Source organism: Cricetulus griseus, chromosome 4, assembly GCF_003668045.3.
Source record: "Cricetulus griseus strain 17A/GY chromosome 4, alternate assembly CriGri-PICRH-1.0, whole genome shotgun sequence".
Classification (NCBI taxonomy): domain Eukaryota; kingdom Metazoa; phylum Chordata; class Mammalia; order Rodentia; family Cricetidae; genus Cricetulus; species Cricetulus griseus.
This window is the reverse complement of record NC_048597.1, coordinates 153,806,165-153,830,486: the sequence shown is the minus strand read 5'-3', so window position 1 is coordinate 153,830,486 and position 24,322 is coordinate 153,806,165. Positions and strand designations below refer to the sequence as shown.

General features: G+C 44.9%; 1 protein-coding gene across 1 annotated transcript in view; it reads left to right on the top strand.

The window, feature by feature from the left end:
• Positions 1 to 15,570: 15,570 nt before the first annotated feature.
• The window catches only part of Sorl1 (sortilin related receptor 1), a 169,028-nt gene continuing 160,276 nt past the window's right edge, over positions 15,571 to 24,322 (top strand). Inside the window, exon 1 of the mRNA XM_027411875.2 lies at positions 15,571 to 15,855. Coding sequence (XP_027267676.1) covers positions 15,571 to 15,855 — 285 coding nt within the window. The remainder of the gene's footprint in view (positions 15,856 to 24,322) is intronic.

The window sequence follows — 24,322 nt, the reverse complement described above, 5'->3', positions numbered from 1 at the left end:
GGAGAATGCTACAAGGCAGACCCCGTCACTGGCTGCATCTTGTGTAGAAGTAGACAATGATGCTACTGCTGATGGCTTGAATGTTTGCCTTCATCCTTCAAGCCTGGAATCACATGTTCAAAGAGCTGGAATCTTTGAGCTTAAGGGACCCTTAGTATCATCTACCCTGGGATCAACGCTGGGCCATAGGTAAACCTAGGATGAAGTAGAATTCCAAATTAACCAGACGAGTATATAGGGAAACTTATGGGTGCTCATGACTTTTGCTTAGAGCCTTCAGGGAGGGGCAGGAATTGATGTCAAGTGGGGTGAAAGGATGTTGATAAAGGAAATGTGTGAACATCATATGTTCTAAGACATGGGGACAGAGAAGGGCCTGGATTTCAAAGGGAAAATAATGTAATTTTAAGTAAAAAAGCTTCAGATGGGGGCTGGAGTGGTGGTTTAGTGGTTAAGAGCGTGCATTGCTCTTCCAAAGGGCCAGAGTTTGGCTCCTGGCACAGACGTCAAGGGGCTGACAACCACCTGTATCTCCAACTCCAGGGGATCTGGCTCCTCTAGCTCCAGGGACTCATGTACATACCCCCACAACAGACACGCATAATTAAAAATGCTCCCCTCTATAAAAAAGAAAACTTCAGAAAAGAAAAAGAAATATATTTTTTAAAGTTATGTTTGTGTGTATGTATATATGTATGCATATGTGAGTATATATGTATATTTAGATGGGCACTTGCATGTAAGTGCCTGAGTCAAAATTTCACATACATGTTTGTGTATGTGGTGGACAGAGGTAAACTCTTCCTCAGTCATTTCTGTAGGCTGATTTTTCTTTTCCACCTGCCAGTTTCCAAATGAACAATATGGGGACTTAATATTAATTATAAATACTCTGCCAATAGCTCATGCTTGTTATTAGCTAACTCTCACATTTTAAATTAACCCATTTATATTCATCTATGTGCTACCACGTGGCTCATGGCTTGTTTCCTCATTTTGTACATGCCCTATTCCCTCTGTGTCTGGCTGGTAACTCCTGAGACTCTGCCCTTCTTTCCAGCATCCTTTTAGTCTGGCTCTACCACCCAATCGCTTCCTGCCCAGCTATAGGCCAGTTAGCTCTTTATCGACCAAATGAGGTAATACATATTTACAGAGTCCAAAGATTGTTCCACAGTACATTTAACTATTTATTTATTTATTTATTTATTTATTTATTTATTTGAGACAAGCTATCTCACTGAACCAGGAGTTCACCAATTGTCAAGACAAGCTGGTCAGAAAACTAAGGGACCTTCCTGTCTTCATTTTCCTGGTGCCATATGATAAGCATGAGCTACCACACCCAGATTTTGACATGGGCACTGGAGACCCAAGTTCAGGCTCTTCAGCTGCTCTGTCAAGTACTTCACCAACTGAGCCATCTCCCCATCTCCAGTTTCAAGGTTTGGGTAACATATAGTTCCCACTGTGAGAGCTGAGTCACTGAAGCAGAAAGCAGAATGCAGCTTTGCTTTGTTCAGGATTCTGCATATTTACAACCTCAAAAGTCCTGGCGTTTCTAGTTATTTAATTTGAACTTTCAATCTGAACCTCCCAACAATATCTCTGATAAGCATCAATTTATACCAGAAGCTTACTTGTTTAGGGACAGGATAGTGGAAGGGGCCACTCCTTTTAATCTTTTATCTATTTTAAATTAATTTTTAGCCAAAATGTAATTACACACCGGTAAATACACAGACCTGAGGCATATAGTTCACTGAATTGAATGGGTAAACTTGTGTATCCAATGGCATAATCAGAATGTAGAAAACTGGGCTGGTGAAATGGCCAGGTGGGTAGAGATACTTGCCACCAAGCCTGAAGACCTGAGTTTGATTCCCAAGACCCACGTGATTGAACGACCATCACATGCATACCATGCCTGTCCCATACACATACTAGATATATAAATAAGTGTTTTTTAAAACTATATCATCCAGAAAATTCTTCTGCAGAACTCTCTGGTTAGCAGTCCTCCCTCCATCCTCTGCAGGGCAGCTGTGAGTTCAATCTTTCATTCCTATAGATGAGATCTGCACATTGGATTTCACATAAATGAAGTAATTGATATGTGTTGGATTTCACATAAATGAAGTAATTGGTATGTCTTGTGTGTCTGTTTTTTAAAATATACTTAACATAGTATTTCTGAGATTCATCTATGTTGCATATTTAAATAATGTGTTCCTTTTGTGCTTGAACAATGTTTCTTTGTATGAAAATACCTCAGTTTGTTTTTCCATTCTCCTCTTGTGAATGAACATTTGTCTTATTTCCAAAGCGGAGCTTTGAGAAAGAAAGCTACAATGGGCATTCTTATGCAGAATTTTTGGTAGACATATGATTTCATTTATCTTATAAATCCTGAATCATAAAGTAGACTAATAATATTTATATGAAAATGCCAGTTTGGGCCTGGAGATGTAGCCCAGTTGGTGGAGTGATTGCTTAATGCATGCACAGGGTTTGATTTCCAACATTGCTTACATCAGGAATGGTGGTCCATGCCTGTGGTTCCAGGTCATCCTTGGCTACAGGAAACCTTGTCTCAAAAAAATGAAATGAAGCCAAGAAGGAAGGAAGGAAAGAATGAAAGGAAGAAAGAAAGAAGGAAATCAAAAAAGAAAGGCAGAAAATGCAAGCTTTCCAAATGGCTAGACAATTCTGTATTTTTCACCATCAATGTATGAAGATTTAGCTGCTCCACAGCTATTCCAACATTTGGCATTGTTGAGTTTTTAAGTTCTATTGTCAACAGTCCAGTGGGTGTGTGAAAAAGCCATTGTGGTTTTCATTTGAATTTCCCTGATAACCAACAGTGCTGTGCATTGTTTTTATGCACTGTGTGGCCTCGAGTACCTTCTCCTTTGTGAAGTATTTACTTGATTCTTTTGCCTAGAAAATGCTTTATAGGTTTTTCAAACATTCTGTTTGTGAGCATGTTGGCACTATGGAGAAAGTTTCCAGCTTTGGAGTTAGACATGTGGGGTGTGCATATTGATTCTGTGTGGCCTGTGTGCATGTGTAGATCAGAGGTTAATGTAGGATATTTTCCTTAGTCAGCCCTTTTTGTGAGACTGGGTTTTTCTCTTAATCTGGAGCTCACTTATTGGCTAGACTGGCTGGCTACTGAGTTTCTGAGAGCTACTTTTCTCTGCCTCTCCAATTTCAGGATGCCAACACACCTGCCTGGACTCTCAAGTGGGGGCTAAGGTTTGAATTCATATCCTCATGCTTGCATGGCAAGTACTTTCCTGAGGCTTCTCAGCCCTACCTGTGTGTCTTTTACAAACATCCCAGTGCATCTGATCTTCAACAACTTTGCCTATACAATGAAAATAATTCTCATCACACAGGCTTGCTTTGAGAGTCTAAGAGAACATACATGAAGCACTCAGCCTAAACCAGGTGTCATCACATTGTCAATAGTTTTTTTTTTTTTTTTAAAAAAAAACAACTTAAAAGTCAACTGGATGATATAGTTTTAAAAAACACTTATTTATATATCTAGTATGTGTATGGGACAGGCATGGTATGCATGTGATGGTCGTTCAATCACGTGGGTCTTGGGAATCAAACTCAGGTCTTCAGGCTTGGTGGCAAGTATCTCTACCCACCTGGCCATTTCACCAGCCCAGTTTTCTACATTCTGATTATGCCATTGGATACACATGTCACACACTCTTATTTCCAGTCATTGCTGCAATATTATATGTAAAACATTTTAAAAGTGGGTAAGGCAAGGGAACTTACAAACCAGTACAAGGGTTACAGTGAGAGGGCTATGTCAGAGTAAAAGAGATCCTCGGTGAGCCAGGCATTAAAAGTCCAAAGCATCCTAGAAGAGGGCCAGGGTATCTGGGACCTAAATAGTGGCATGGTATTGCTCAAGGGTTGGAGGAGTGACAATTTACCACTGGTTACACAAATAGTTCAGTGTTTTTAAAATAACAGTCATTATTGGGACTTGCCTCCTAGCTATCAGCCCTGGTCACTCTATTACTTCCTGGTGATTCTGGAAGCAATCAATCAGCAACTGCTTCTTGGTATTGTTTTCCACTTCTCACGGGAAAAGAATCCCTGACTAGGAGGTGATCACAGGACTACTCAGAGACAGCTTGTCTCCCAACATCTGCAGGTAAGTGGCAGAGTACTAACTTCTGACCATCAGGATGTGAGTGGAAGTGATGTGTGCATATTGACTTGTGCCCCATTCTCCCTCCCTCTGGCTTTTGAGGAAGAGGTGATGAGCCACTGTGGACCATAAGACAAAACAAATAATCTGGGATAGTAGAGAAATGAGGTAGAAGAAACATGAACTGCTGGTGGCTGTGGAGCCCAGCATAGAGACTAGTGTGTGAGGGAAATGAACTTATGTCTTGTAGAAACTTTAGCATCCTGGGTCTCTGTGACATGTGGCCAAATTCTTCTCCCAGCTTATATATTGGTCCTGAAAACCCTTCTCCTGCTTCTCCAACCCTACCCTAGTTTTCCAACAGATCACCCATAACACACATTGAAATCGTCCTAGATTAGGTTTGTCATGCCTGCTTTTGACAGATAGGAAGGCACTGGGTTAGAATAGCCAGGGTTAATTGCAACTCAGACCCTCACAGATACAGTGACCCTCACATTGGACTCCACCACACATGTGAATGTTAATTAAACAATTATTAACAACAGAGCATAGGAAAGTCCCAGCTCTGTCTTAGGTGTTTTCATCACACCTTACTTGAATGTGTTTTATCAGACACAGAAAGAACATTCTAGATTTGGCATGCAGTTAGAATTACAGCTCACAGGAGGCAGCCAGAATCCTTAGAGCCAAGGATGAACAATGGATTAGGGGATAATATTTAGCCCACCCACCTCTTCTTCCTCCCTCATTCTGCCTCCCCACTTCTTTTTCTTTTGTGGGCATATGTATATGTGCATGTGAACACTTGTACGTGAGTGTGTGTGCATGCATATGTGGAAGACAGCACAGTGCAGAGCAATATCAGGTATCATTACTTTCCAAATAGACAAGGGTGGATGGCCAGGGAGCTCCAGGGACCCGACTGTCTCTGCCTCCCCAGCACTGGGCTTACAAAGACACACTACCATGCCAAGCTTTTTTGTATGGGTTCTGGGGATCAAAGTATATTGATCCTTAAGTTTGTGAGGCAAGCACTAAAATACTGAGCTATTTCTGTAGCCTGATCTCTCTCTGTCTCTGTCTCTGTCTCTGTCTCTGTCTCTGTCTCTGTCTCTCTCTCTCTCCATCTCTCCCTGTCTTTCTTTTTTTTTGTGACAAGGTCTTATCCTGTAGTGTAAGCTGGCTAAGAGCTCACTGTGTAATATAGGCTGGTGTCAAACTCCTGCCTCATCCTCCCAAGTGCTGGGGATTACAGGCAGGAGCCAACATTTCCAGTTTAGTTTCTATCTCTGAGACTAGGGGAGTTGTGCTATTTTACACCTTTCCATGCAGTGGAACAGCGTGCCTTCATTACAGTTTTGATAGATATTAAGCCTTGAATACTTCTGAATTTACTGAGAGCATGTTTCTAATGTTCTCTCAGCCAATTAGCTAACCACTAATGAAGATCATTCTCTATATTGTTATGCCAATTGTAAAAAATAACTTGTATTTATTGGGATTAGGATACCCAAAGCACTTGTAATAGCTATTCAGGAGTGTGGGCTGTCTTATCTAGCTGACCACAGCAAAGGCATGAAGTCCTTATTTGGGTAAATGGCTACTTTAGGGTGATGCCTAAGTGAACACAATGTTATCTAGCTGTCGAAGTTAAAGTAGATTCTGGGCATCAGAGAACTGAAGGCACAAATAATCCCATTCTGGGAATCCACTCTTTTACACTTGTTTTCCAGTTTCAGTGATGGTAGAAGTCTGTCCTTTTTCATAGTTGCTCTACTATCTGTGATTGACTTTTAAATGCTTTACTATAAACAATACTATGTACACAAATATAAATTCACTGTAACCCACACCGAGGGCAGACAATTAACAAGTAAAGGTCCTCATTAGTAATACGTGTTCTTAGGTATGATTTGCATGTAAAGCATCTTGGACAGGATCCATGCTGGACAAGAGACTATCAGCTATCACAAACTAAACCTGAATTGGGATATATTAGTATAAAGGATACTAGGAATACTTTTTTCATTGGTGAAATTGATACTATTTAGGAAGTGTGGCTACCAGGAATTGGTTTGCATGTATAAAGCACACAAATCCAAGGAATGAGGCTGGAGGGATGGCTCAGTGGTTAAGAGCACTGGCTGCGTTTCTAGAGGACCTAGATTTGATTTCCAGTACCCACATGGCAGCTCACAGACATCTGTAACTCCAGTTCTAGGGAATCTATGCCCTCTTCCGGCCTCTGAAAATATGAGAAATGAATGTGGCACACAGACATGCATACAGACAAAATGCCCATACATACAAAAGTAAATAAAATAAGAATAAATGGAATTTATTCAGCAGGCCTGTCAGGCTTACTCCTCTAGAGCATACTCACAGGGTAGAGTTCTTCTGGTCTTTTGTCCCCATACTTAATAGGAAACAGAAGCTGGTTGTCTTAAAGTTCCAGGAATTCTGTTCTTGGAGCATTATTGCATCTGCCTACAACCCAGGTTTTCCTAAGAAACATGAGGAAGAGAGTGACACCTGAGAGTTGATCTGTCCTACACAGACTCTCTCTCTCTCTCTCTCTCTCTCGTTCTGTGTGTGTATGTGTGTGTCTAAAACTAGCTTTCTCCTTTTTTGTGTGTATGTGTGGGGGGAGGTATTGAAGAAAGTACTGGGAATTGAGTTAGGCATGTCTTCTACCATTGAATAAAATTCCTCTGCCCCCCCCCACCCCCGTCATTAGATTTTGTTGTTGTTTACACAAACCTATTGCCTGGTGTCAGGGTTGAAGGAGACACAAACAAACACAAATAAAAACCTGAGTGCCCAAACTGATATAACAACATTCGTCCAAGATGAACTTTGCAAACAACAATAGGATATCATTTATTGAATGAGTCTTCTATGCCAGGTTTAGATTTAAACGTCAAGGTGTCTAATCTCATGTAATCTTTTAAACCTGCAGAGGTAGCTAATTCATTTTCCAGATGAAGAAAAGTAGGATCCTGGGATGAGGCAGCTGGTCCAGAAAGAACTGGGATAAAATCCAGGTGACCTGCCTCCTGAATGTCAGGCCACTAATATCCTGTAATACCATTGCTCATACAGATTAAGTCCCTCTCGACCTCTTGTTCTGTTTTTAGTGAGGAAATGATCCTTGGAAGATGAAATTATACGGAGGAAGAGGAGAGGATGGGTGGATTATATCTGATTGACATTAGTGGGCAAGAGAAGAAAAATGAGGACACAGTGGGTGTCCCCCTGCTGGGAGTCTCACAGGGCAGATGGGGGAGCAGGAACCACACACCGTGCTTGGCAGACTGTGAAGTGTTCCATGGCGTCATTATCACAGAATAGCAGCCTTTTAGAATTAAGAATAGTCCTAATTTGCACTTCGTTGGGTTTTTCATTTACATAATGTTAGAATGCAAAGAAAATTCATACACAAAACCCACTGCTAATTTAGCACTGAAGTTCTTGTTTCAATACATGCTAAAAAGGAAAGCATTTTTCACTTACCCATCAACGGAGGAGGCTGGGCAGTTTGCTAGACCGGGTGTGGCAGTCAAACCCCAAATGAGATTATATATGCCTCTGAGCAGGTCTGTTGGTACGATCCAAGCCCTAATCGCTGTTTCAATAATTTATTTGGCATAGAGGACTTAATGTCATTTATTTAAGGGCTCTGAGGAAATGTATTCTTTTCTGCAGGTCCTCATTAAAGGAGCTTGCTGCTTTGAGTCTAGTGGGAATGATGGTTTTTAACAGGTGTTAATTCAGCTGATGACACCGTGTAAAATTGCCAGGGTGATGGATTTAGAGATGGCAGATGTCTGATCAGTCTGCAGCAAGCTCTGGAAGATTATATGCATGGCAAACAGGTGACACCCTGTGTTCTAGCTGAGGAAGGACTGAAGTGGTATCATGGGAGGGGATTGTTGGTGCCTCTTGCAGCAGGCACCACCCTAGCTAATTGCTTTCATACCCTTCCTTGCCCACATTCTTAAAAGCTTTCCTTATTCTTTTCAGAGTTTGGCAGTGTCCCCCACCCGGCTCCCTCCCATGATGGATATACCTGAAATCCCTACTCCAAGGTTGCTTACATCAGTGACAGGCATTGAACTCAGGGCTTTGCACACACTGAACAAGCACCATTATCAATGAGATACAGTCCCAGCCCTTTGTATATCTTTTATTTTGAGATGACACCTTGCTAAATTGCCCAGGCTGACCTTGTACTTGCAATCTAAGATCTTAGAGCTCTGGAACCTGGGGGTGTAACTCAGCTAGCTGAAAGCACTTACCATCATGCACCAGGCTCTAGATTTAATACTCGATACCTCATGACTCATAGTAGAGCTCTTTCTGGTTTCACATATTTCTGTTAGTCTTGCTTTATCTTTCTTTAAGTCCCTTGCAGGTACTGGCTATATTTTTGTGGACATTTATACCCTATCAAGTGACAGACAGCATATAGGACAAACATGGAAGTGTCTTGCAGCAAAAGGACTCATCTTTTCCCAGGCTAACTCACTCGACGCAGGAAAGAGTAAGTGCTTCCTCCTTCTATAAGGTCAAGAGGTTGCATGGTGGCACAAACATGTTTGTGATGCAGGATTAGAGAGGCTGAGGCAGGAGGGTCTCAAGTTCAAAGCCACACTACAAGACCTTATCTCAAGAAAAAGAAATTTTCAAAAATCTAGTTCTTGGATAACTAAGAACAAAGCATAATGTCATATGTGTATGGAAATGTCAGAACAAAACCTGTCAATTAATTGAAAAAGTCAAGCCAAAAAAAAAAGAAAGAAAGAAAAGTTGATTTTCTAACTGAGCCATCTAGCCAGAAGACCAGAACTCAATGGCAACTTTAGAAACCTGTACTCTCTCACAGGCCTTGACCCCTGGTAAACAAATCCCTCCTTCAATGAGTTTTCTAGACAGTTATGGAAAACAGGATTGGACAGATGACTCTCTCAGGATTGAACATGGGAACATTAGAGGGCCGAGTAACTCAGCATTACACCTGAGGTGCCTGGTGACCTGCAGAGACCTTGCTGAGGGACTAAGAAGAGGGGGATACTCACTGGCTCTTCTTTCTGGTCTCGATACTGCAGTTCCAGGAAGACTGTGGAGCTGATAGACTCTGGCTCAGAGTTTTCAAGATCTTGTGACTCAGAGAAAGAATTCAGATTGCCAGGTTCCTGACTGGTGTCTCAGGGACACACATTCATGGAGGGGAGGCTTGCTCAGGTAAGGTGGGAAAAGGCAGGAAATCCCAGGAATGGTAAGGATTTTTCCTGGAATAGTATTGACTCCCATTTTCTGGCTTTTATATGGGGCTTTTCTCGAGATGTCATGGTGTCACAAGCATAATACCCGCAGGCAATTTTGCAAAGCTAATGACATGGAAATGTTATTATAATGTAGCAGAGGACAGTTAGCTGGTTTGACATGATCCCGTGTCTTCACTGTTGAACCGTCACATGACACTTTGCTGCAGTACAGCCCTGTGGTGGCTGCAGCCCCTAGACACTGTGCTCCCAGCCTGCATTTTTCTCTGGACGTATGCAGCCCCCCTCTGTTTCCTGTATCCTTTTTTTTTTTTTCTAGGACTTAAAACCCCAGATCTTCCCTTTGTAAGGGGAGTCTTAGCCTTGACTGTAAACCTCAGAGAACCTGGGTTTGAATCTGTTCCCAATACCCATGAGTTAATAGCCCCATATAATTGTAAATCAAGTTCTCTATCCTCCCCAGCTCCTACTTTCTAAATTGGGAGTGGCCATAATACTGGCTTTGGCTCAGTTCAATGAGTGACAGTGAGTTACAATGGACCACACCCTTATGCAAATATGAGCTACTGCTTTGCAAAGGTGAGTTACCTCTATTTCCAGAAGCCTCTTTACAAACTTAATGTATTCATAGGTGAGAACCTAAGCTGCTCAGTATGTTCTGAATGTTTCTGTATCCTAAACTTCATCCGTTTTCCTGGGCTTTGCCTACTTATGTGCTTTTCTTGTTTGTTTAATTTTGCTTGTTCCTTTTGAGACAGGGTCTCCCTATGTAGCTCAGGCTTTCATCTGAAGCAAAGGTTCTGGGGGTTACAGGCATGTGTCATCAAGTCCAGCAACACTGGTCACATAATTCGCCATCAACCCTGAAAGTTTGAGGTGGTGTCATCTCTGCTCTCCATTCATTTGCATAGGTCTGTTGGAGAGCAGAAAGGAAACCCTCAATATGGCCACTGTAGGGTTGCAAAGGCCTCAGAAGCAGCCTGAGAACCAAGGTCTGGCTGACTGCTGTCCCCAACCCCCCACTTTATTTACAGAAGCTAGCAGGGAGTCTTCAGTGAGTTCCCTTATCTGGCCAAGGGAAGTTACTCAATAAGAACTCAAGTAATTGTCTTTAGCACCCTTGCTGGAATCTCACCAAGCAATAAACATACAAGAACAGTCCATCAGTCCATTGCACCAGTTCTGGGAATTGTTAGCTAGGGCTCCATCGCTGCAGAACAACAATTTCCTTGTTGTTTGCTTCCTCCACCCCTCTTTTATATAACCTCAGCCATCACCTCCCAGAGTCTACAGACCCATATTCTCTTCTGAAACTCAGAGGGGTGAGCTTTACAAACATCAAATCTGCCCCTTCTTTGAGTCTTGTATTTTGTGTGGCTCCTATGGAAAGTGCACACTGTAAGTTTGTGTTTCTCTTCTCCTGCTAATTTGACTATTGTCAGCTTATTTCTTAGGCCTTCAGACTGAACTTTCATAGGGTAAAAGGCCAGCTCCCTCTGCCTCTGTACTTTCTCTGTCACTGAGCCCATCCTTCCCGCCACGTGCCAGGAGTTTACTGGGCACAGACTACAGATGTGATTGACATGGGCTGATGTCACACCTCCTGCTGCTTGAGTCTTAAGACAAAAATGGAGTAAAGTAACATGACCAGAGAGAAAATACCAAAAGCTACATACAGGAGAGGAGATGGGAACACTAGAGTGAGGGACACTACTCACCTAGGTGCAGAGGTAGGTGTCTCTGAAAAATAAAGAATGGGTAAAGTTGGATAGCAGGGGTCCAAAGAGGAGAGAAGGTATTCACAAAGGTAAGAATGGAATCAAAATATGTTTTCAGAATTGCCATACCCACCTTTGTTGTCATAGCTCTCATTATTCTTTTAAAATCCCTCCTTTCCTCTCTCCTTTCCCTTCTTCGGCTCACACTGGGGACCACCTGAGTCTGGGTCTTGTGTATTTTAGGTATAGTTTCTAACCATGAACTATGTAGACATCAAAGGACAACTTGCAGGAGTTTGGTTGTTTCCCTCCACCAGCTGCGTCCTAGGGATTGAACTCAGGTCATTAGGTTTGGCAGCAATCTCCTTTACTGTCTGAGCCAGCTTGTGAGTCCTGGCTTTGTCTTTTGAAATGGGGCCTTGCTGTGATTCATAGGCTTATATCAAACTACTCATGATCCTCTTGCTTCAGCCTTCCCAGCAGTGGGATTATAGACATTAGTTTTCTTAATGTTGGATTATGGATATGTTCTCGATCACACCCAGCTCTTGCTAGCTATTTTATTTATTTATTTATTTCATGTATATATGTGTGATATATGTTCTCATATATGTGTGCTTGCATGTCTGTTTATATGCATGAGCACACAAGAGACACTTGCAAGTATGTGCTGTGTATAGTCTAGAGGTTGGCACAGTTTATCTACTTTGATGGGTCTCTACCTTATATTGAGACAGGTGTCTCACTTGAAACCAGAGACTGACAAATGGCGTGTCTAGCTATTCAGCTTTCTCTGTGAGTCTCCTGTCTATGCTGCCCGAGATTATAGGTAGTCTGCCCTGCCTGCCTGGTATTTATGTGGGTGCTGGGGATCTGAACTCCTGTCCTCACACTTGTGTAGTAAGAATTCTTACATTGAGCCATTCCCCAAGCCTTTCTACTCCATCTGGATAAAGCCATGCTGCCTGTTATTGCTATGATTCTACCCCAGCTCTAGCTTAGATCCCGTATTAGGACAGAAGGATGGGGTAGCATTTGCCTAGGGCATACAAAAGCCTATGGTTGATAAACTAAGAGCCATAAACAAGAAAAAACACTGACAGTAGGTTTATGACATGTGTGTGCATGTGTGTGGGCACATGCATGTGTGTGTATGCTGTGTGTGCACATGTAAGCATGAGCTAATGTGGAGATCGGAGGACTACTTGCAGGAGTTGACTCTTTCCTTCTACTGTATGGCTTCTGGAAATTGAACTCAGGTCACTAGGCTTGACTACAAGCACCTTCACCTGCTGCACCATCTCCATGGCTCCATGCGTGTTGATTTTTGTAGTGCTGTCTAGCATCAAAGAAAGGCCATGGTTAGGGCAGAGGGGCTAGAATATTACCTCCCCTCTATCCAGTCCTCAAGGAATAGAGGATAGAGCAATGTCATGTTTAGGGCAGAGGGGCTAGACTACTGCCTTCCTCATCTGTAGCTCTGCAGGGATGGAGGAAGTAGAGGCTCATTTTCAACCCAGATCTGTTTTTGAAGTTAGAAGAAACACCCCACTCATATTGCACAATTCAGCTCTGACTCGTGCTTTGGGTGAACTTGCCATATGACTGTTCCTGTCTCACATTTTCATAGAGGTTTGGAAGGCAGAGAATGGTCAGGACTGGAGGGTCTCTTTGACCAGGAAAAAAACAAATAAAAAACAAATATTCTAAAAACCATGCAGTAACTTACTGCAATACCAGAACCCTGGTACAGGACTCCATTGTTGCCTGAACACAGTATTTTATTTCTGTGGGGATTTCACAGCTATTAACGTATCAGATCTCATCTGGTATTATAACTGTTTAGAGAGGTGGGTAAGAATTAAAATCTTTATTTGATAGAAGAGAAAAACTGAAGCTCCAGGGAAGACATTTAGCCCAGTTCCCATAGCTAAAAAGTTGGACCTTTGACTCAAGATTCAGTGTGCTTTCTTTCCACTGTGCCCTGTGCTTATGCAGCCCACAGTCTCCCAGGGTGCTGATTATCCACCTGAGAATGGCTAGGAATGTAGATAATGACTAGAGAGGAGGGCATTCAAGGAGTAAATTAACCGTGTTTGAGCATTCTTGCCAGTTTTATAGCATTGAAATTACAAATCCAAATTAAAATGAGCAAGTAGCTGGTCCTGCCCTACTAATCCTTCCATGCAAATTGCCACCTGAAGCTCAAGCCAGCAGTTCACAAGAGCAAACTGCTTCTCCATCTTCCATATAACACTTAGAAGACATCTGTCTTTGTTTTTTCCAGAGATGCTAACTCATAGAAGACTGTTCTCATCAAATATAGGTTGAAAAACAACCAGTAATTAAATCACGTGCAGGATGCTCTAACTATAGGCCATTCCCTTAGTTTTCTACTGGGAGTCAAAGGGGGCAGAAGTGCTGAGGACCCCTGAGTGGTCTAATATCCTGTAAGGTAGATGATTCTGAGTAGGTAGGACTGGTCTTGATGGGTAGTGGGAGGTGGCAATGGTTCAGTGGCTTTTTGGGGCCAGCTAAGTGGTTCGGAAATGGTATTAAATTGGATAATAGAAAGACAACATCTGACAAGGACACGGAAGCAAAAGTGGCTGGTTGGGGGGCTGCAGAACCTGAGCGGAAGGTCTCAGAAATTCTCCTATAGGATGAAGTAGAGCAGTAGAATGATGGATTTACGGAGGTGAAGAAACTGAAGAAACGTTGGCCCTTCTTTCATTTTTCTGTGTTCTAATAGAGGCGAGGTGACATAGAAACAGTTGAATTCTGGGCTCATGGTTATGGAGACTGGGAAGTCCATGAATATGATGCTGGTGTCTGCTCAGCTTCTCTGAGAGCCTTAGGCTGCTTCAGCTCACGTGGAAAGCAGGACTAGCCCATGCTTGGGGAAGAGCACAAAAAGAAGGCTGGCATTACGTTTTGAGGACTGACCTAAGCTAAAGCTCTACCAACTGCTCTTGGGAGAACAAACTGCCTCCACTGAGAAGGCACAACTCCCTCTCAGTGGTATAATTGACTCTTAAAGGCACCCAGCGCCTGACACCATCACAATGGCATACATTTTAACCTGGGGACAAACCCAGATCATATCATGACAGGTTTTGGTAGATTGTCGATGGAGGCCTTGGTTGGAGGAAGGAGAGAGACTAAGCTAACTAAAAGGAACTTGAGTGACAGGTGGACAAGAGACAGAACCAAGCTACTGGCTTGTTGAAGAGGCTTCAGCAGTAGCTTTGCTCTGCCTTCAGTCATCTCAGTAACCAGGACCTGAGTCTAGAGAGACATAGGGTGAAATACAGCAAATACTTAGCTGCTCTCACCATAGGGAAAAAAACGTAAAAGCTGTTCTAGAAAACCTGGCTCTTGGAGCTGATTTTAAGGTGCATTGAAAGTGCATTCCTTCCTCTCCTTGGGCGCCTGCCTTCTCCTGTATAGGCACAATCTTTACAGCCTTTACAACTGGCAGTGTTGGCTGAAGGGACTGGGGAATACTCATCTTGCCACACTGAGAGTGGCTCAGTGCTGGGACAACTTGAGGGAATCAAAGCAAGAAATCATGGTGGGCCCCTGGGCCATGCCTAGGTATCCGTGTGTGCGGGGTCATACTGCATAACTGTGTAATGGTCCAGGTGGGGCAAGTTCCTGGCGAGGTGCAGCCTAGGTGTCACTGCTTCTGTGCCGGGTGTTTGTCTGCTATGCTCTGCTGGACGCAGGGGCAGTTTAGTTTGATCAAGGGTAGTTTGAGCTGCGGCCACTTCAAGTACATTTCTGTGCCATAGTTGAAACCATGTAAGTTTCACAACTGGACAGGTTCATCTTGACTCTTGTCGGTGGTGTGTACGCAGGGCTAATTCTGTGGTTTGCTGCTCGCCATTGGAGGTGGGCATGAAGCCAAGGCCCAGGAAGGTGGTCGAGTGGCTGTACAAGGGGCGGAGATTGGCGGCGATTTCGGGCGACTAGGGTACCCCAGGAATCCGTGGAGTAGCTAACTCATTCCGGGGGAAATGGAGCACGGCGCCCACACAATTCTTCATTGCGGCAGGGAGGGCGAGGTGTGCGCGCCTGGGACCTGCGGGCGCTCTCTGCCTTGACTTCCCCATCCCAGGGGGCGGGGCTGCAGTCGCGGCGAGCGAAGAAAGTGCGCGAAGGGGACGCGCTGCGAGCGCACACGTGACGGCGCGGCGCCAAGCGAGCGGGACCGGCGGCGGCGGTGGCCGTGGCAGCGGTGGCGGGCGCAGCGGAGCGGCCCGGGCAGCTTGGAGCTCCGGGAGCGGCGCGCGCGGCCCCGGCTCTGGCCCGGCGCTGTCCCTGCGTGCGCTGCACATTCTCTCCTGGCGGCGGCGCCACCTGCGGGAGCGTTCGCCCGAACATGGCGACACGGAGCAGCAGGAGGGAGTCGCGACTCCCTTTCCTATTCGCCCTGGTCGCGCTGCTGCCCCCCGGGGCTCTCTGCGGGGGCTGGACGCAGAGATTGTACGGTGGCCGCACGCCTTTGCCCCAGGACCGAGGCTTCTTCGTGGTGCAGGGGGACCCGCGCGAACTGCGGCTGGGGACGCACGGGGATGCCTCGGGGGCGATCCCGGCGGCCAGGAAGCCACTCAGGACCCGGCGGAGCGCTTCTGTGCAGCCTCAGCCCATCCAGGTGTATGGACAGGTGAGCACTTCTGCAAGCCGCCTCCTTCCAACCCTTTCCTCTCCCAGCACTTCCTCGCCCCCGCACCCATCCTTTGCAGTCGCTTCCCAGGTGCAGGCACCGCTTGGGGACTTCCCGGCTGGCATGTGTTTCTTTCTCTCTCTCTTTTTTCTTCTCTTTTCCCCCACATCACATGAGTACAGTCGTCAACACTCGGGTCGCATAGATCTTTTCCTTCTTCCTGTCGATTTTAGCAAACGTATTCCAGGTAACTCAAAGGGTGCAGCGCCTCTTTTCCCAGGCTGTATGCAGACAGACCAGTGTAGTTTCCAGCAGGTATTGGAGGGGTACAGCATCATTTATACATCTGGATAAAAACGGGCACCTTCTACTATCCTTTGGCAGCGGGGGCGAGAAACCTGCAGTTGTAAAGCACACAGAATTGCAGAGGAGGGCTTTCCGCGTTTACCCCCATGAACCCCGATAAAGGTGGGCAACTCTCAAAGCTCCACGATTGTCCCTTGTGTACCCGGTAGATGTGTGCGTGTGTGCTTGTGTGCTTGTACATGTGAGTGTGTAAGGCTGGATTTTTATTTTCGTGGGAATGTGGCATACCATCCTACCCCCTTTCCTTTCCACCCCCTCAGGATGATGACTTTATTTTAGATAGGAATTATCTCTTATGACACTCAAGGATTTGAAAGGACTGCAAAAATTGGTGGACTTATTATTCGTTAAAGGATTAATCTCTATCCAGGCAATGGGTTTATTAGGTCATAAGTAACACACATTTCACTCTTAGAGACTCCACTCACTGCTAGGGATGGCAAGCCGAGTTTGTCCATAATTATCAGCTTTGGCAGAATTAATTTGCCGGGTGTTATTGTCTCCCGAGAAACTCCCAGTCCTGAGGTTAAGATTGACATCAACAAAACCAGAAGGTCAGTGGGAGAGAAAAGGTGGTCCCAGTGGAGGTGATAAACATGGTCACTTCCTAAAGAACGGTCCTTTCTACAGTACGAATTAAAAGATTAGCCTGGGTTCTGCCTTTCTCCACTGTTTTTTTGGCCATAGCAAAGCCTTCCTGCAGGCTACACGTAGAGTTAAATTATCAACTCCTGGAGCCAGAAAGCCTCTCATAAAACATGCCACCCTTTGGTGTCATGTTTTGGGTGAAGAAATCTAGGGTGTGAAAGGTGCGGTGACTAATCCAAGGTCACACAGGCAAGGGCTAGAGTGGTTTAGTTCTTGCCTACATGGTCCCACTGACCTTTGAGTGTTGGGAGTCACCTTGTCACTATTCAGTAATTCCTAAACATCCTCTTTCCAAAATAAAATGTATATGGCTCTGTGGATAGAGGGGTGGTGGTGTGTGGGTGGGAACAGCAAACACCCCCCACCCCAGTCCCTGGGCTGGAATGTATACCAGATGACTTGTAACTGCGTGGAGGTGGGAGGTGCAGGGCTCAGGCTACTGAAGCCCATCTGTCCTGTTCCTCTTGGGCCCACCTTGTCCCCCTCTTCAACTCCATCCAAACTTCCTTTTTTGAACTTTGGAAGTCAGCAAGATCGCTCTTAGCAGACATGCCAGGGTGGACCTGGTGAGATGGGTCTCCCCAGCCTGCTTAGCAGGCTCTACTGTGCTGTTGAGCCAGCAGGCTGGGAGTGGGAAGTGGAGGGGACAGTCCCTTGGAGCTTAGGTCCTCGGCAACATAGCCTTAGGCATTGTTGCTACAATAATGAAAATGAAAGAGGCATTTTTCTAGTTGCTACAATATCCATGCAGGTGCTGTTGTTCATCTCCTTCTTTCTCTGGGTTTGCCATGTGAAAATCTCCCAGGGATTTGGAGCAAGCTAGAGATGAACTCTGCTCTTGTTGGGAGCGACTCCAAAACCCTCCCTTTGCTTTCATGTCTCCAGGCCAGCCAGACTGGTTCCATTGAAGGGTGCAGATCCAGCCAGCAGTTGAACTCGGAATGAGGAATTCCCACAGAACAGTGAGGATCCCTCACAGTGCTTTTCCTTGCTGTGGCTGCTTTCCTATGCCCTTGTTCCCTGTTGTCCCAGGTTAATGAAAAATAGCATTAACCTTCATAGTTGAGGAATTGAGTCAGACAGGATGAAGAACTTCTTGGTTTGGGGCTTCTACCACATGTTCTAACTTGGTGCGGGCCTTTCAGGCTGCAAGCACAGGGAACAGTGCTGGTGTGGCTTGGGACTCTTCTCTAGGTCTCTGGAGTAACTCAGGTCTATTTGGGATCTGCTTTGTGCAAAGGTGGCTGTGTGTCTCTGCTTTTCCTGGGACAGACCCAGTTGTGAATAGTGCTCCAGCCACCCCCAAATAACATTAGGATGCAGCTGTACTATTGATCCATATGTTCATTTTAACTCTTGCCCTGCACCAAGTTTTATCAATTCCCTTTAGTTTTTAGACCCAAACTGTTTATTACATTAACAGTTGTCTAAAGGGAGTATGTTTCTCAAAACAAAACCCAAAACAACAAACAACGATTGAAGGAGGCAGAGAGATCACTGTAAGTGAAAAGGGGGAACCAGTGCTCCTGTACCCACTCAGCCAGCCATAACCCTCCTGTGGCTGTGTGAGGCTCGAGAGGTGGAGGGATAGTTGGGGGCAGGGAGACTTAGATGCTCTGCAGCTTCTTGTCCTTGGATCTTGATGAGGATAAGGGAATATGTAGGGACACTTGTTGGAAGCAGAAGCCAGAGAGGTGGCAAGAAGGCCACTAGCTTCAGGGAGGAGAGAAGGAGGGCTTTAGCCAGGGATAGTTTGGCTGAGGATGGAGCCTGTAGTTGGCACATCATATTGGAGCATGTGTTCTTTTGCCCTCCTGACTTATGGACTAGAAGGATTTTGTTATTTTGACCATATTCCTTCTTCTTAAGAAGATTTTCTTATATGGAGAACTTGTTCTGACATGGTCACCCAGGAACACATTTATAATAGTGGAGACCAATGGACCAGATAGTAGGGCTTTTTCTACTATACAAGTTCAAAGGTTAAGGAAAACCTTTTTAGTTTGTTTGTTGTTTTCCTCCAAAAGGTCAAATTAAAGCTGGGCCATGGATGGCGCACGCCTTTAATCCCAGTACTCTGGAGGCAGAGGCAGGTGAATCTCTGAGTTCAAGTTTGAGGCCAGCCTGGTCTACGGAAGTGACAGCCAGGGGTACACAGAGAAACCTTGCCTGGAACACTGCCCCCCTCAAAAAAAATGTAAAGTTGAAGGAGGAAGCTATTATATCTTTTAAATTTAATACTATATAAAAATATATATTTAATTAATTAAAATTATTTTGGGGAGAGTCAGGCCATTTAGCCCAAGCTGACCTGAAACTTCCCATGAAGCTCAGGCTGGCCTTTAACTGGTGATACTATTGCCTCTGCCTCCAGAGTGCTGGCATTACAGGTATGTGTTGCCAAGCCCAGCTTAGTCCATAGTTCTTGCCACACCGACTGCCGCCCCCCAAGTGCTGGGATTAAAGGCATTCAACACCACTCACGCCCCTGTCCCCGGTGTGTGCCACACTGACTTCTTGCCCTGCTCTTTGCCATCACACTTGCTTGCCTTTTTCTCCAAAGATCTTCCTCAACTCTTTGCTTACAGAATCCTTGTTCAGTTCCCCAATACTCCAGAGCCCCTAGTATTCCCAGCCCTGTGGGAGCAGTTCTAAGCCTGGTTCCAACCCTGCCTTGGGTTATAATTAATGCTTCTCTTCCTGTGACTCCTTTGAAGGCCTGGTTTGGTCCTTCTCTGTGTTTCACGGTAGGAGAGGCACTAAATAACTATCCATGGATCCGTTTTCTACGCAGAAGAAGAGGCATAGAGAGGGTAGGGAGCGCATTAGGTTATATAAAGTTATGTATAAGGAGGACCACGGAGAGGCCACAGACAGACATAATGGTTCACTCTATGATGCTGAAGCAAATGGGATGGCCCTCGGGAGTGTAGCTCTGGTTTTCCTGTGCTATCTGAGAGTTAATTCCAATGAAGACCTAGGATTCAATCTTTTAGCATTCTCCCTTTTAGAACTCATATTGGTTTTTGCTACTGGTATTTTTAATTTTTGGAAGTGGGGGTGGGGATCATTTGGAATGAGGCACAAAGCCTAACAAGATTTACAGGTTTATTTTGCTTGCAATAAGCTCTCTGTTCCTAATTCTTACATTTTAGAGGACAGAAAGGATACAGTGTCCTGATTTGAGACTAAAAACAAAGTGTCCATTGCAATGCAAGGGCCTTGGACAAAAGGCCTCCTTTGGGAAGAGAATACTGTTTGGCTTTAGATCACTCTGGTGTTGATTCTTATGCGATAGACTCTCGCTTGGGAAAGAATTGGCTGGTTGATTCTGAAGTTGGGATGTTGACCTGTGTGCTTCCAGATGAAGATGAGAAGGCAGCAGGGTGGCTGTTCCAAGCTGGGTTCTGCCTATGTAATGACCTGGTTGGCCTCTTGGGGTGGTGAGGGATGTGACCTTGAGAAACCTCTCCCGGTTGTGCTTGTATTCTCTTTATTGAGTTGTGGTCTGTGTCTGGCACCATTTGGCTCATCAATAGCTTGGAGCCTGGAACAGTAGAGGCTTTGGGATGGGAGGAATGGAGGAAAGAAGCCCTCGAGGAGAGGCACTGAGAATTAAAAAGGATGACACCTCACCCACTGTTTCCCTGGCCTTCAGCAGGTAATGCATGCTAACAAAGCCATTTATAGGAAGGGATGAGCCATGACAGGTGAATTCTTTCAAGTTCTCATGTATCAGGAGAGTGCCTCTTCTTAGTTGGTAACTATTGCCACCAAGTTTTTTTGTATCCTTACAGAAACAGTCTAAGTCTACATAATGTGAACGTACACACAATCAAGCTATCAGCAGCCTTTTGTTACCTGAAATCCTTGGTGTCCTGAATAATGGGATTAATTTTAACTCTAAATATATTTGTGGTATGGTGAGCATGGGTAGGCAGATGTTTCCTGAAGTGTCACATATAAAATAGATTGCTATTCTTTTTCTAGGCCAGGTGTAAGGCTAGTCCAACCCCCTTCTCCAGTGTGGGCCAGGAGAACAGTACTGTGGAGCCACCTCAGAGCTTGCAGAGTGTTCAGCAGCCCCTAGAGAAATGGAACCCCACTTTGTGAGGACATCAGAATATAGGGACCACATTATAAATCTTAGCTTTGTGCTCCCTTTGACAACAATCTTATCACCGTAAACTGCAAAATGGAATTAATGGTATGCTTAATAAATTGCTTTAAGACCTGGATCCATGAGGCAGATCCTAACAACACTGCATATCCCGAGACAGAGAACAGATGCTGTAGGATCATTGCATTGTCAACTGGAGTCTCTTCCTCCTTAGAGATCACAGGCATCTTTGTGGCATCATTGTTTAATCCCAAGGCAGCTAGCTATAGATCAAGCCAGCCCTGTCTAGTCCTTCATAGAGAGATACTGGGGCAGACTGATATCCTGAAAATCATGAAATACCTGGTCTAATTTATTTGTATATATTAATTTGGTCTCTCTCTCTTTTAAAGCATCAGTTTACCTTCTTAATTAAATTTTACTCAGGTGAATATTAAATGAGTTTGCATTCTTTGAATTGCTAATAGGGGAAATGGCTATATAAATATCTTCAGGGAAAGCCTTTGTGGAGTTTGGAATATTTGACAGTTATGGATAATTGATGGTTGACTACACAGAACTGCATTAAATCTGGGGTGTTATGTGGACCTTTCCTTCATTTATTTCAGGCTTAAATAAATGTGATGGACAGGAGAGTTCACTCTCTTTTGGTTTGAACATTTGGGGATTGGTATTTCTCTGGAAATTGCCTGGGTTTTCAGGGAGGAGGTGTTTTCTTTGTTAATGAGAACAGGGCATTCCTGTGCATTCTCCAGGTAGGCCAGGATCTGCTGGCAGATGACATATTCAGTCCAGCCACGTACATTCAGAAATCAATTTCCTCAGTTTAAAATGAGTCACAGTTAATTTCGACCTAATTTATTGGTTTATCGACTTGGGAACCTTAGGCCTTCGAAGAAGTGGCCTGGGTGGCCTTTTAGCATCAAAGCAGCTGATGATACCAAAAAGTAGGAAAAGCAGGGTGGGCTGCTGGTCAGGGTCAAGGTGTGTGCTGTATCCTATGTTACTGTGAGATGCTTGGAGTAAAAACCAAAAGACAGCAATGGAACGTGAATAGTGGAGTGGACTCTAGGAGAGTGGGACTTAGTAATAGCCATAACTGCAATTGTGAATTAAAGAGTAATTACGAAATTCAGGTATCCACTGGGTAATTGGTAATTGTGTGTGTGTGGGGGGGGTGTGTGTGTATGTGTGGGGTGCTCAGGATTGAACCTAGTGCCTTGTGCATGCCAACCACACGTTTCTCTGTGAGCTATACCCTCAGCCCTGAGCAATTGTTAAATATGATGGTGACTCCATGCCCCGTCACTGCTGTCACAGAGAGCTGTCTGGTCCTGTGTTTTGGCCCTGTAACTGATCTTTCAATGGAGCATTGCTGGATAGGCAGTGCCAATCCACATCTGTGTATGCGGTATGTCTGCTAGGCAAATGTAGTCACCAAACACTTGAACTGTGGCTAGTGTGGTGGAAGAACGGAATTTCTTTTTCACTGAATTTTAATGAATTTAAAGCTTGATAGCCACATGTAGATCCTGGCTATTACTGTGCTTCCTGCCAGAACACCTCTCTATTGAGTGAAAGGAGGCCCTGACGCCCTAGCTTCTGCTTTACTGGAGAAGCTTATCATAAAGGGGAAGTGAAAACAAGAGCTGAGGGCTTTGAGCAAACGCTAGGTCTTGGAGGCTGCTGACTGCCAAGTTGCAGTGGCTAGGGAGGGCTGCATGGGGCACACTGAGGACAAGTGGGCACTGTATTCATTTTGGGGGCTTGCCTCTGCACAGTTGCCTCCTTCCATCAGACCTGTGGAAGGCTGACCCTTCAGAAGGACTCCCCAAACTTGTGTGCCTTCTCTTGTGCTGCGTTTATGCAAACAGCCCCGGGCTAAAAGGTTGTGCAGAGGGGTGCAGATCCCATGGGTCCTGCGGTTGCAGTGAGATGTAAACAGTGCCCTAACAGTGAGGCTGCCTTGAGGCCCTGCCCTCTGCTTCCTGTGCTCTTGTTGACGAACCTCGATGGATCTGGGTCTGTCTTTTATCCCTTCAACCCTTCAAGCTGGCACAAAGACAAACAATAGAGGTGTGTGGTCTTCCTCACTGCATCTAAAGCTGGTCCTCCTTCCTTGCTGGCCCTTTAACTTAGCATGCCATTGCTGTTGCGGCCGCTGCAGGCTCTTGGCTTGGAAAATCGGGACCCTTCAGGATGATTTATCTCCAGGCCCCTGAATTAGATTAAAAACACAGCTACGAATTCTCAGAAAGGCAGGCTGATGTGATTATATCCCAAATCTGAGTGGCAGACAAGGGCAATAAAAAGATGTACAGATATCAAATGCATTTTGTTCCATGTAGAGACCAATGTACTGTGTTACCCCTCCCTTAAAAAAAATAAAAACAGCAACAACCAAAAGGGGACTACGAGGCCTTTATTTATTTGCAAAGAAGACTTGTCTGTGGTGTGGAGAGCTTTCCCCTCAGACTGCTGATTGAAGGGAGGTATGGAAAAGGTGGGTGGCTAGAGTAATTTTTTTGTGCAGTAAATGGGTATGAGCCAATGAGGGCTGTAGGATGCTAAGGGTACTGGTGTCTTTGTAATCTGAGGGATAATATCCTGATAAAACACCCCCTGACACCTCCCCCAGGAGCCTGTGAACAAAAGCCACTTGGGAAAGAAATTGGCTCCGAGTCTGTCACTCTGGATGCTATTTGGTCGTGGACCCTATAGAACCTTTTTTGTCTGTTCACTGCAATGTTCATGGCAACTCAGGCTCAACAATCCTGAGACCTGGGAAGGTCAAAGCTGACCTGCTGGGAACCTTGATTCCTTGATTCTAGGGGTTGGGAACAGAACAGAGCTGGGCAAACTATCTGGAATCCAAGGCCGTTTAAAGGAATTTGAATGTTTGAAACCTGTGCCCAATTAATTAAGTAACATGACACCATACCTAAAATATACCTCACTAGCGTGTGTTTAGTTCCCTGGAAGTCTCTCACTGAGTAGTTAGTTATAAACATATATCTTGCAGTTAACCGTGCATGGGGTTTGCTGAAGTTGGCAAGGTGTGTTAGGGTGGAGGCGACCAAGCTGGAGGAGAAGCGTTAGGTGTGGCTGGGCAAAGTTGGGCAGAGGTGAACAGGCTATTAGAACAGATTTGGAGAGTCAAGCAGGAGAGAGCTGTTGCTAGCTCCTGTCACCCAGGCCAGCTCCTGTTACTGGGAACTTGGCCTTCCTTGGTTTTCGGGGTTGAGGTGCATGCACATTGTGGATTAGTCATCTGGTTTGCAGTTCTTTTCCAGTGTGGAAAAGCAGCTGCTGGTGAGGTCTTCGGGCCTTCTG